The sequence below is a fragment of the Geospiza fortis genome, unplaced genomic scaffold, assembly GCF_000277835.1.
Source record: "Geospiza fortis unplaced genomic scaffold, GeoFor_1.0 scaffold23, whole genome shotgun sequence".
Classification (NCBI taxonomy): Eukaryota; Metazoa; Chordata; class Aves; order Passeriformes; family Thraupidae; genus Geospiza; species Geospiza fortis.
Window position 1 is genome coordinate 11,769,345 of NW_005054303.1, and position 13,505 is coordinate 11,782,849.

The window sequence follows — 13,505 nt, forward strand, 5'->3', positions numbered from 1 at the left end:
CCCCCAGCATGTCCCCATGGTGGTGGGGACAAACACACCTGTGATGCTCCTCAGTGCTTTGTCACACCTGCTTTGCTTCCTAAGCCAGCTTCTGGCAGCATCTCACAGCTCCTGAGCCTGCAGGTGATGCCACACCTGAGCCAGCAGCCTGCTTCCCTACCATGGTGGTGCTCTGGGATAACTGGATCTGGAGCTGCTCTGGGATAACTGATGGTGGCTGGCTCAGCTCCCCACCCAGCTGATGTCCAACACACCAGGCTACATCCCACAGGGCTGGAAGGAAAGGGCTGGCTCACAGCAAGCCCCAGAGCCCCTCAGGGACACCACCAGTGGCTTTTCTCCAAGGTAGCAAGTGACAGGACAAGAGGGAATGGCCTCAGGTTGTGCCAGGGGAGGCTTGAATTGCGTGTCTGGAATAATTTCTCCATTAAAAATGTGGTCAGGCACTGGAGCAGGCTGCCCAGGGAGTGGTGGAATCACCATCCCTGAAGTGTTCAGGAAAGTGGGGATGTGGCACTTGGGGCCATGGTTTAAGGGTGAACACGGCAGCACTGGCTTAAGGGCTGGATTCAGCGACCTCAGAGGTCTTTCCAACCTTAACAATTTATTATTTTGGTGCTTCACCTCCCTCTTGGCACCACCTCCAAGGCTGGTGTGCCCCAGGAGAACTCCCCAGGAAAGGATTAAAACAAGCCCTCTTCAATTGGCACCAGCTGCAAAAACAGAAACACCCCCTTCATTTTTACACATTGTCCTGACATAACTTTTACTTTGCACGGTGCTCCCCAGCCCTCCTTGCTGCTCCATAACAGCAGGGCAAGGGAAAGCTGGCAGCAGTGGCAGCTCACTGGATTTTGGCAACCCCTCCCTCCCTGAGTGCTCTGGATGATCCCCCTGGATGAGGAGACGAAGCAGGCTGTGGCATGGATGGGTTTTAAAGCCAAGCAGCCTCTAGGAGATGTTTAAATCCAGCCCAGCTCCACCAACACGGCCCAGCCTTTGCCAGGAGTGTGCTGGTGGAGGTTTGAACCCACCACAGCCCCCCCAAGGCTCCCTCCTCCCTCCAGGTATCCCTGGAACAGCACCCAAAGCTGCTTCCCCATGGAGCCATGCTGCAAAGGGCTGGAATTTCATCAGACTCTCCCCAAGCTGGGATCTCAGGGTCTGAACCAGCCCAGCCCAGCCTGCTCTGGTTTTTCCATATGCTAACACTTGCTATGCCCTCTCCTCCACAAACACACACGTGCCCCTGTACACTTTTCCCAGGGTTTAAAAATTATGCTCCCCATAAGCAAATATAGCATGACCAGATGCCTTTGGTAGTCAGCTGGTTCATTGTTTGAAAAGCTCTGCTTCAAAATCCAAAAAAGATTGCTAACAGATGCATTTTTTGGCTGGTGAAAGGGAGAAAAACCTTGCTTAAACAAAAGTGTGTTGTGATTGGACCTAAAAGGGGAATTTACCCTGAAAGATAAAAACTATAAACATTTCCCAGTGAAAAACATCCCCAGCCATGCAAACAGGCAGTTTCTCTCTGTCAGCCTGAGCAAATGACACCTGAGATGGTATTTCAACCTGCTGCTGCAATAACAGCAGGTCTATCTGCATGGTCAGAGGTCATGAAATGCTTCTCATCCATCCCAGGTGACCCTGGAGCATGGCAAAATGCCCAGCTGATTTATCCTCCCCTCCCCTGCATGCCATCTCTGTCAGCTTTTGCTCTTAGTTCTGGCTACTGCAGCAAAAAAATATGGGGGATTGATGTTTTTTAAATGAAGGAAAAAATGGGAGGCAAACCCCAAAAAGGAGCTGCAGGGCTGAGCAGGACAAGTGGAAGAAGGAGCTGGAAAGCAAAGCTCTCTGGAGGGAGTGGGTGGAAGGAGCAGTTGGAGGGGAAAGAGGCTGTCTGCCTGGGAAATAGAGGATGACTGCAGAGACATCACTCATTTATTACACATTTCCCCTGAAAAATCACCACTGCTGCCTTTTCCTAGTGCAAAAGGTTTTTATCTGACCCCTGAGGAAATTTTAGACACAAGCTTTGCTTCACACTGCTCAGAGCAATGCAGCCAGGGTTGGTGATGCCACTGGGTTTTCAGCACAAGCTTACAGAGCTCAGCATCCCTTGGCATCCCTGCAGGTGATTTTTCCTCTGCTCCAGCTTTGGAAATGCTCAGCTGGACCCAAAGGGAGAGGGGCAGAACCCTGCATCCACATCAGCTGTTTTTCACTACCCATCCCTCCCACCTGGTTATTTATTCTGAGCTTCCAACAGCCTGTACTGTATTTTGAGGCTCATAAAAGCCACCCTTTGAGCTGCTTTAACAGCTTGGCATGACCTGCATAGGCTGTCAGGAGCCAAATCTCCTGTGCTTAAACAGATCCTAAGCAGCAAGGGTTAATCATTAACTCCCCCTGGAAAAAGGCCATCCTGAGTCACACTCCTGCACTGAGGCAAACCCACAGCCAAAGAAACAGCAAATCTGGAAGCCCTCCTGCTTCCTCCCTGCACTTCCTAGCAATATCCTCTCCTGGAGAGCGGGGCCAGCAGGGAGTGCAATATTTTGGGATGAGCTATGAAACGAGTCATGGTCCAGAAATACCACTCCTAAAAGCAGATTTCATCTCTGCCTTTGCATTTCCCTGCTTTACCCCAGCAGCAGAGGGGCTGACAACTTCAGAGAATAATCTATAAACCTCTCTCCTGACCCCAGCACTGCAGGGCTGCTGGATTCAGTGCAGAGCTCAGCTCCTCCTCAGGCTGCTGCTGACAGAAGTGGGCAGCCCCACCATGAGATGCTTTTTGTCCCTCTGTCTGTCCCCTGAGTGACATAGGGTGATGCAGGAGGGCTGGGACCACGAGGAGTTCATGCAGTGCAACCCCAAAGGATGGGATCAAACCCACTCTCTCCATGGATGGAGCATCAGGGAGGACAAAGCCTTCACCCTGCCAAGCCAGGCCTGTGGGCTGGGATAAAACCAGCTGCTAGCAGGGCAGAGAAACCAGGATCCAGGGCTGCAGGCCAGGGGGAAACATTCCAGGGAAAGAAACATGCCTGGGGGACAGCTGGATTTCCCCTATTTCCTCTCAACAGGTGCTGCCAAGGCTGTCAGGTCTCTTTCCAGGACAACCCAGCAAAAAAATATCTCATTTTTGGTTCCTTTTTATGAAATCTTGCCTGTCATGGGAATACATAAAACAGCAACATCTGGGATGTGCTCTGGAGAGCTGAGTGTGGTGGATGACACCAACAGCAAAGCAGAAGTGCCAGCCAAAGTGGCAGCAGAGTAAAGAGCAAAAACTGCTCAGGGGACAATTTTGAGTTATTGGTAATCAGGCAGCTGCCTGACACTGATGTCCACCTTTTCCAGCCCCCTGGGACACACCAGGTGAAACTGGGTGTTAGAAGCATCTCAAGCAACAATTTGCTGTCAAACACAGGCTTGGGGCACACCCTGCACTTCCCAAATCACTGCCACTCCAGGGAGCTGGGACCACTGTCCCATCCCCAAATTGCTGCCACTCCAGGGAGCTGGGACCACTGTCCCATCCCCAAATTGCTGCCACTCCAGGGAGCTGAGACCACTGTCCCATCCCCAAATCACTGCCACTCCAGGGAGGTGGGGCCACTGTCCCATCCCCAGCCTTGCCCTGCCCAAGAAGCAGACACTGCTCTCAGCTGGAATCCAGCCCCTCTGCTCAATGCCAGGCTGCCATGGGGGTGATCTGGCCTCATAAATACCCAGGAGCACAAGTGAGATTTACCACGAGCTGCCAGGATATCCAGCAGTGTTTCTGCTGCTCCCCAGCCATCACCACACAGGGCAGGACAGCCCAGAGCCTGCTGTGTACAGACCTGCTCTCCAGCCCATGTCATTCCTCATTTCCTCCATGGCTGGAGCCTTCACTGATACGGTCTCACTCATTTTTAATTCAAAAGCATTTGTCTCCATCAGAGCAAGCAGTGGCACATGTGCTCTGCAGCTCATTTTTAAATTGAATTTAAATTTTAAAATTCAAATTTAATTTAAAATTTCCAGGGATGAGGCATCCACAACTTCTCTCTCTCTGGATTTACTTATACATACAGGTGTGCACATATCTATAGTTACATTTATATTTACATTTATATTTTTATTGATATATAGTTATAGGTATATTATATTTATATTTACATATATAGTTATAGGAATATAATATAATATTATATTATGTTATGTTATGTTATGTTATGTTATGTTATGTTATGTTATGTTATGTTATATTATATTATATTATATTATATTATATTATATTATATTATATTATATTATATTATATTATATTATATCTATACTAAAGAATAGAGAAAGGATACAGACAGAAGGCTTAACAAGATACTAATTAAAAACTTGTGACTCTTCAGAGCCTCGACACAGCTTGGCCCTGATTGGTCAATAAAGAGCCACCATCAGCTCCATCTAAACCCTTCCTCAGGAGATTAGATAGCATGTAATCTGCACTCACAATAATAATTACATGGCTTTGCTTGATTTAACTCTCCCATTATCCAGACACACCAGGGCCAGGCTCTGCTTATCCACCAGGGAGTGAGGAGCAGCATCCCCTGCCCATTCTCCTGTTGATCCAGAGCAGTGCCTGTAATTTGTTCACATCCCTTCTCCCCTCCCATTTAAATCTGGGGCATGGCAGGCCTCTGTCTAACAATAATACAGGGATTTCAGGGGTATTTATGAGAGGCTTAAAACTTAATCCTACATGAGCAAGGTAAGCCTGCTCTTGGCCTAAAATGTGGATGGAAAATCTGGTGCCATTGCTACAGCAGGAGAAAAGAGACGTTTACAGCAGTGAGCAGCCTCTGAGAGGGGCAGTGAGTGCCAGCACTGCCCAGCCACCCCTGCAGGCAGGTGAGGGGCACTGTGGCAAATCTGGCAATGGCATCAACAGAACCCCAGAATGGTTTGGGTCGGCAGGAACCTTAAAGATCAGCTGGTTCCAATGCCCTGCTGCCAGCAGGGACACCTGCCACCAGACCAGGTTGCTCCAAACTCCACCCAACCTAGCCTGAAAAAATTCCATGGATGGGGCATCCACAGCTTCTCTGGGCAATGTGTGCCAGTGTTTCAACACCCTCACTGCAAAAACCTTCTTCCTTTAATCTGACCTAAATAAACCTCCAGCTTAAAACCATTACCCCTTGTCCTACTGCAACAGCCCCTGTTACAAGGCTTGTCCTCCTCTGTTTTGTAAGCCCCTTCAGGTACTGGGAGGGGCTCTAGGGAGGTGGTGAGCAGCCCCTCACCCCTGCAAGGCCAACCTCAGTGCCCAGAGAGCTCCACAGGGCCCTGATGTGCTGGCAGGGATGAGCATGGGGGTGGGGACACCCATGTGGGTTGTGGGGACACTCTCTCCAGCCTGAACGGGCTGGGGACCAAAGACTTTCTTCTCCCAGGGTCACTCCAGGAACAGGCCTGTCCCAGACATCTTTTATGGAAAATCCTTTCCTTTGGATTTTTCCTCCTGAGAAGCTGAGAGGCCTCAGGAACAAAATGTAAACAATGGTTATCTGCTGCTGTGGAATGCAACAGGTGCATCTGTGATTGGTCTCATGGGGTTGTTTCTAATTAATGGCCAATCACAGTCAGCTGGCTCAGACTCTGTCCGAGACACAAACCTTTGTTATTTATTCTTTCTTTTTCTATTCTTAGCTAGCCTTCTGATGAAATCCTTTCTTCTATTCTTTTAGTATAGTTTTAATGTAATATGTATCATAAAATAATAAATCAAGCCTTCTGAAACATGGAGTCAGATCCTCATCTCTTCCCTCCTCCTCGGACCCCTGTGAACACTGTCACACAGGCCCATTTCTGTGACACCCCAAATATCACCTAGAACCCCAAAAGAGCTGTGTCCTTCCCCCCAGCTCCTCCCCATCCTGCATGAGAGGGAAGAGGCTCAGCACCCAACAAGTCTCTTACTTTCTTCTTGCTGCAGTAGATCTGCCACTTCTTCTCCGCCGGCAGCGCAAACATGGCCTCCCTGTGCTTGTCTGTGAGGTCAAGCTCATCCTGGAAAGGGGGAAAGAAACACAAAACATGCACCATGAGTACTCACACAGGTGATGGCACAGACACAGCCCCCCAGACAAGCAGTGTAAATCAATGTGGGGTCACACCATGGCACAGCAGTGACCCCACAGCATCACCCCGTGGCTCTGGATTTGTCAGGGCAATGATGCCAATCCTCACCCTGCTCTTGCTTTCTCCTGACTCGGGGCTGCAAACCTCCCTGCCTTGTCCCTCCCAGACATCTCCTTCATTGCTTTTAAAGGCTGTGAGTGTTTAGGAAAGGACGCCCATGAAGCCATCAGGGCTGCCCACAAGACTCACACTGACAGCTTCAGGTGAGCAATCTCATCTAAGACACACAGCAAAGAAAAATTCAAACAGGACCTTTCTTTTTATCATCACTACTTCACTGGAGCACCTCACCCCGAGTGGTCCAGCCCATTTCCAATGCTGACAACCTCCTATCATCAAAAACTGTTTGGCTTTTGCTTTGTTTTCCTCCAGCTAAAAATAGAAAGCTCTTTTCCTAATACCTACAGTTCATAAAGAGGTACATCCTCCCCATCAAAACTGCATCATGTACTGCCTGGCAGAGATAAAGCTGTTTACTGACTGAAGCCTTTATTGGTTTATCTGATGTTTTAAAGCACACATCCATTTCTGACTGGGAAGCTCTCTTAGCAGCGTGCCCTCCGCCAGGATGCTCGAGCATTATCAAAGCCTCATCGCTTCCTGGTGCTAGATGTAGGTCAAAGCTTTTATGAGGGAACTAAATAAAACATTCAGGCAGGGCTGGGAGGCTCGTTGCTGAAGCCAACATCGATCTTAGAGCCATGGGTGTCTCTTAAAACCACCCCCACTGATGATAATCCTCGTGCTGGACGGGTTTGGGGGCAGCACTGAGAGGCTGCAGAAGGTCACAGGAAAGCCTTGCCATGGCTTCAAGCCAACTCATCCCACCCAGACTGTGGATTTAAGTAAGAGGATCCCCATTAAAAATTACACTTTTAATTCCAGCAATCAAAAAAAACCCCATATGGAGAGCTGTCAAAGCTTCCCTGCCTCAACAATAACACTCAGCAACTAAAACAGCTTCTGTACCCCAATCAAAGCCTCATTTGGGGAAGGCTGAGCAAGATGCCTCTGGCAAAAGATGGGTCCCTGCACCAGCAAGCCCACAGGCCACCAGGAAATTCAGCTGATATAATTCAAGCTCATATTGCACCCAGCAGCCAAGGAAGGGAGCTTTGAGCTATCTTGTAACTCAAACCCAGGGGCCCTCCAGCACAACAACCAGTGACAGAGGGCTGCTAGCAGTCCCAAACATCTCAGAAAGGCTTATCTATGCACTGCAGGGATTGATTTCTCTTCTTGTTGAAATTACTCCTCAAAAGGAAAGCTGTTGCAGAGTTTTTTCTATTACACACTCATTGAGGAGGCTTTGCCTCTTCCCTGACCTTTTTACCCCAAATCTTCAAACCACCATGCTGCACAGAGCTGATGCTGGTGGAGCTCTGGAAGCAGACTGGGACACCTTTACAACAGAAAAGAACCATGCTGCTACAACAGAGACTGGGGGAAAAGAGACGACAGAAAACCTGAGCCCAGTGCAAGACACATCTCATCCTCCTGCACCCACCTGGGCTAGGGACTACTCCAACCAGTGCCATGCTCAAACATTGCCATGTCCTTACAGCCTGGGAGGTCAGAGATCCCTATCAACCAACCTCCACCCCAGCCTTGGGCAGGTCTCCTCACCCTTCCATGCCTCAAAATCAAAACTGCACTTCCCCGTTGTCTCCTCAGGCTATGAGCCAGTCAAACATCCAAGCTCTGCTTCAGCCTCAGTTCATAGAAATTACAGAATGGTTTGGGTTGGGAGAGACCTTAAATATCAACATTCTCCACCCTCTAAACCAGGTTGCTCATGGTCCCATACAACCTGGCCTTGAACACTTTTTTGGAAGTCTAAAGGTGACCAACAGGATGACACCCACACAGGGACCTGGCTGAAATTCACCTCACTGGAAAAGTAAATGTGGGAGTGTGGGGGAGGACAAAGGGCTCTTGATGAATATTTGCCTCTGTGGTGAGGGTTTGAGAGAGCACAGGAAACTGCTCCCACTGTGACCCCACTTTCTGGCCACGTGAATCTGATAATCTGGCCTGAAAGCACCAGCCATGCACATCTGCACTTAGGTCCTTAGAAAAATATTTACTGAAACTTTCAAAATGCCCATACCCTAAAAATACAACTTGTGCAAATGTGAAGATTTATTAACAAGAAAAAAAAAACCTAAACCAAGCTGAAACCTAAGCAGGAGCAAGAAGGGACAAAACAGAAGAACATACTAGGTAGGTGCTGGCACATGACAACGCGCAAACACATCCAAAAAAGGTGCAGAAATGCTTCTAAGTCTCACACAGCACATTTCATCATGCCTCAGCTCTAACACATTCAGTCATCACAGCCCTGCATCACTCAACAACACCTACCTAATGATATCTTGCAGGATGCTTGGGAGAGGTGTTTGAGTAAATGCTGTGTGGCACCTGGTGAATATGAAAATCCTCCTAATCAAAGAGTGACTGAGGACTGTAATTCAGAGCCCTAACAGTGACTCAGCTGGGAAGAGTCAGGTCTTTGCTGGTTTTTATGTGTTTGGGGATTCTTGCAGCCACCTCCAGCCCTTTGCTTAGGCTCACTGATGTGCATCTCAGTGCAGGCTGCTCAGAACCTGCCCTTTCCAGCTCCAAAAGATCAAGAAAGGACAGGAACAGCACCTGTTTTCTGGGGACTCATAGGTGTAGAAATGCAGCTCCCACAAAGCCTTTAACAATCAACTGGAGTCACAGCACGGCAGAGAAGCTGTGCAGAAACTCACACCCATATGGGCCCTCAATTAATAATCATGAGCTTGATAATTAGGTGATTCTAACTGGAAATTCATTTTATGGGCCATTTGCAATCCACACACTCGCACTACAGCGTGTGATGCTGGCAGCTGTTGAAGAGTGAGAAGACAACCATGGGTTGGTGTCCATCACCCTCAGAGCCCTCACCCCTCACCTTTCACAGCTCTGCCCCTTCCACCTGGCTGCCTGCTGTGTCAGGATCTGCCAACCTCACTATTTTTAATACTTTTTTTGGAATCAGGTCAGTGGCATAAAAAATAACAGCCTCGTTTTACCACCAAAAGGAAGTCTCTGCCCGGAGTGTTTTTACTGGAAAGAGATATGCTACTCTTAAATATTTATCCTGTACAGCTAAACTATTCACCTTTACATCAGGAAACAGGTTTCCACATTAAATCTTCATCTGAATACGGCTTTTAAAAAAACCTCATAGGGAAGCTTTGACTCTCAGTGTGTATTTTGCTATTTCCAGGAGGTACAACACTTCCATGCTGTGTGTTCTGCTGACAGCTCTCCACCTCAGCCAAGCAAACCTCACCCCCTCTCTGTGAGCACAGCACGAGCTCCACTGAAGGTGAGATGTCACCTAAAGCTACCTGAGAAATGTGTGGCTCAGCTCAGCACATGGTGAGCACAACCCTGCGAGCCAGACAAGCAACAAGTGGTCCCCAGCTCTGCCTTGGAGGACACACAGCAGCACTCAGGGACAGATGTCCCCATGGCCTGCACCTCCCCAAGCTCAATGCTGTGAGGTGCCCTGTGGGCAATCAACCCCCCTGGTCAAGCAGGGCCACGTACAGATGGCTTTTTGAGCATCTGCAAGGAGGGAGATGTCACACCTCTCCGGTTGGTAGCCACTGCCATCTCCCACCACCTCCTGAAGGCAAAGCCAACAAACCACTGGAGGAAATGTTCAACCCTCCCAGCAGGAAAAGCATCAAGTCCAACCTCAGACTCGCAGCACAGTCCTTTGAGACAAACTCCTGTCCCTGCCACGTCACTCGTGCCATGTTTCAATGAGCACCTTCCACAGACTGAGGGCATTGAAAGCTCCTCCAGCTGCAGCTTTACTTAGTGGGGGCAACAGGAGGGAGACAGCAGCACGCTGCAAATCTCCTGACTTCAGGAATGACCTCCAGGATGGGTTCCTGGAGCTGGGGGAGCCCAAATGCTGCCCACCCATGTCCACAAGACCACAGCATGATCAGCATGGGTTCTTCCCATCCCTCCCACAGGTCCTTCGTGCCATCAAACATTCTGCATGAAGCACCTGGGGAGTAGAGATTAAATAAGGAACAACTTCCAATAGAGGGGTCTGCAACTCCAAAATATCCTTACAGGTTGTAAGAAAAGAAGATTAAAAACCTTTACATCCAATGTACCTTTCTGGTTGATAAATTGTGTAAGTTTAGTGGGGGTCACCCATTGCTGTAACTGAAATGATTATTTAAAATTTGCTGGTTTGTGCTGCATTTGTATAAACACACATATATATGTTTATAGAATGATAGAAAAGCTTGTTTTGGGTAGGACCATAGAGATCAGCTAGTTTTAACACATTCCCTGTGAGCAGGGATGCCACACACTAGATCAAGCTGCTCCATGTCCCATCCAACCAGGTTTTAAAACTTCCAGGGATGAGGCATCCAGAACTTCTCTCTCTCTGGATTTACTTACACATACAGGTGTGCACATATATATGTTTTATATATATCTGTGTGTATATATTCATATTGCTATTTCTTTTTATATTTATATGCACACACATACAGAAAGATGTCACTGGATCAATAAATGACCAACATAATAAACAGCAAGTGAATTTACTCCTGGTGGATGGATGCAGAGAGTTTAGAAACTTCTGTAAGTGGGGCTACAGCATGTTGAGATCTCTTGCATCATCAAATGAAGCAGAGAGATCCAAGATTGTCCAAAAATTTTGAAAAAAATAGAAGGAAAATACCAAGTGTAAACTTTTTGGCAATGTTTGGCATTAAGGGGTCCAGCATGAGAATTAAAAAGTCCATAAATAACGGCCTGTTGAAGCCTGCACCGCCTTCCTTTCTCAGGGGTCATATTGCTTTTTCACTCTCTTCCAGGCATTCTTCTCCAAGTTCATCAATGTGATTTATCCCAGAAGGCTGTGGTCTCAGGGGAAATGGCAATCAGCATTTTTCCCCCCATTCCGCATCCCTTGTTTTTCCGCTGCCCCTGTGGCCGGAGCAGCTGCTGCTGCTTCCACTGCTGGCCCTGCTGCCTTCAGCAAACCCCTGCCTCAGAGCACACCCCACTCAGCTCCTTATTTTCCTTGTAAGCTGTTTTCTTGGGAAAAAAAAAAAAGCATATTAATCCTTATTAACCAGTGGCTGTTACAAACAGCCCCCTGCCTCCACAGCCACCCTGTGCTCCTCCAGCTGCAGCTTTATTTAGGCAACTGCAGTTCTCAGTGTATGCAGATTTATCTCAGGGGGTTTTTTTAAAGTCTTTTGTTTTTATTATCACTAATAAAAATGCCTCCTCCTCAGCACACTTCTTTGCAGCTACAGTACCCTGAGAGCTTAAAAACAACTCCTCAGACAAGCCAACCCCTGCTAATATTATCACTGCGTATTTTTAATTTCTCCATGACAACTTGCAGCTGCAATTACAGAACATGAACAAAAAAATCAACTATTCATATTTTTAATGAATAAGCATAACAGATAAAAGATTATTATTCATTTTGCCTTTATGAATTTCCTGAATAAAGCAAATTGCTTACAGCTAAATGAATGAGTAGCAGCAACAAGGAATCACAGAAGCACTTGGAAGTGCTCATGCCTAGTTAACCTCCTCCCACAATTAATTTTTCTTCCTAGTATCAGAAAGACCCCAATCCACCCTGCTCAGTTATTGACCTGAGCACACTGGACAGACACAAATGAAATATATATTCCTTCCTCCTCCTGCAGGAAAGATTATGGCCATCAATAGCTGATTTAGCCCTTCAATAAACTCCAGCTGCAGCTGATTCATGTTCCCATCAGTTCAGACACCTAACTGAGGCAGACAGCATGTAATGCTTTAATATTTTAATTCAATAATTATTTTAATAGGCTAAAGGTTTCAAAGCTGCTCATATTTCAATATTAGTGTATTTTAAGAGAGGTATCCACTTAGTTTCTCCTTTTTTGTTAAATATATATATATATATATACAACCTCATGTACACTTTTTTTAAATGTTATTTATTGAGCTCAGCCTCCTGTGACCTTTTCATAGACCTCATCTGGAAAACCTTTCTCCCATTTTAATTAACCCAGGGTACTTTTCCAGCCTGAGTTATTGATCTACACAGTTTCACCCTGCAGAGCACTCTCAGATCCAGAAGCCCTGCAGATGCACTACCAGAGTGCTTTTTCCACACAATTGTACATACACCCTGAAAAAAACAACAAAAATATGTCTCAGCCTATTATCCACTACTGTGACAGCTCAGGTGGATTCAATCCAATCAACCAGAGCTGGGGATGGCTGTCCTTTGGTGGGAGCACCTCCTACCATAAAGCACAGAGCTGGCAAATAAGTAAGGTTTAAAATGTGGACTTCTTTACAGAACCCAAGCAGCAGCTCCCATTTTCAGTCAGATTTTACACTGCTGCTGCTGCTGGCATCCCAGGGAGCTGCTCAAGCTGGAAATCAAGTCAAGAGTGGCTCCAGATGTCCTCTGCCTGACAGGGATGCTCAGGTAGGAAAACTGTGGATGGCTGGTCTGGGGCTAAACCGTGCCAAGGTTTCCCCACACAATGCTCTGGGAAGGGTTTCAAAAGGGGCTGGGTGGAATCAGAGGTTACAAAGCCCCACACCAACTTAATCCTGAAAGTATCCCAAGAGATACCACTGTGGTTGTGGGAACTGGAGAATGCAGCCATGGGAAGCAGAAGCCAGCTGTAGCCTGATGCTGATGGAGCAGCAGAGGATGGAAATGGATGGGACAAGTCCTCATCCCCCACAGGCCTGGCTTTAGTCACACCTGGAATCCTAACAGCATTTTTAAGAGCTTATTTAGGTGCAAAGCAGAGTCACCCTGAGAGAAGGATACTTCTGACCAAGGCTGGATGAGACTTGGAGCACCCTGGTCTGGTAGAAGGTGTCCCAGTCCATGGCAGGGAGCTGGAATGATCTTTAAGGTCCCTTCCAACCCAAACCATTTCTATGATTTCAGGGTCTGACACCCAGCAGATGTCACCTGCAAGCAGGCATAGACTGGATTAGAGATGTTCGTGTGGTTGGGAAAGGGAAGCTGATCCCTGTAAATAATGGTATTGATTGGAACACTGGAGTTCATGGGAATTGGGATCACTGGGCACTCAGGCAGGATCCTCCCTGCAGGGCTGCAAAAGCCTCAGCTGCCAAAAGCTGACCTTGGTGATGTTCCCACGCTGAGGAACACCCAGCCTCTGCCAACAGCAGATGCTACAGCAGCACGGACAGCTTCCACTGGTATCTGCACATGGATACAAGGCAGGCACAGCCTCTTC

General features: G+C 47.5%; 1 protein-coding gene across 4 annotated transcripts in view; it reads right to left on the reverse strand.

Annotated features, from left to right (window-relative positions):
* DAAM1 (dishevelled associated activator of morphogenesis 1) overlaps nucleotides 1-13,505 on the reverse strand; it is a 75,811-nt gene that overhangs the window by 35,840 nt on the left and 26,466 nt on the right. For all 4 annotated transcript variants that reach the window (XM_031066152.1, XM_014311863.2, XM_031066151.1 and 1 more), the window contains one exon: nucleotides 5,980-6,069. In XM_031066152.1, coding sequence (XP_030922012.1) covers nucleotides 5,980-6,069 — 90 coding nt within the window. The remainder of the gene's footprint in view (nucleotides 1-5,979; nucleotides 6,070-13,505) is intronic.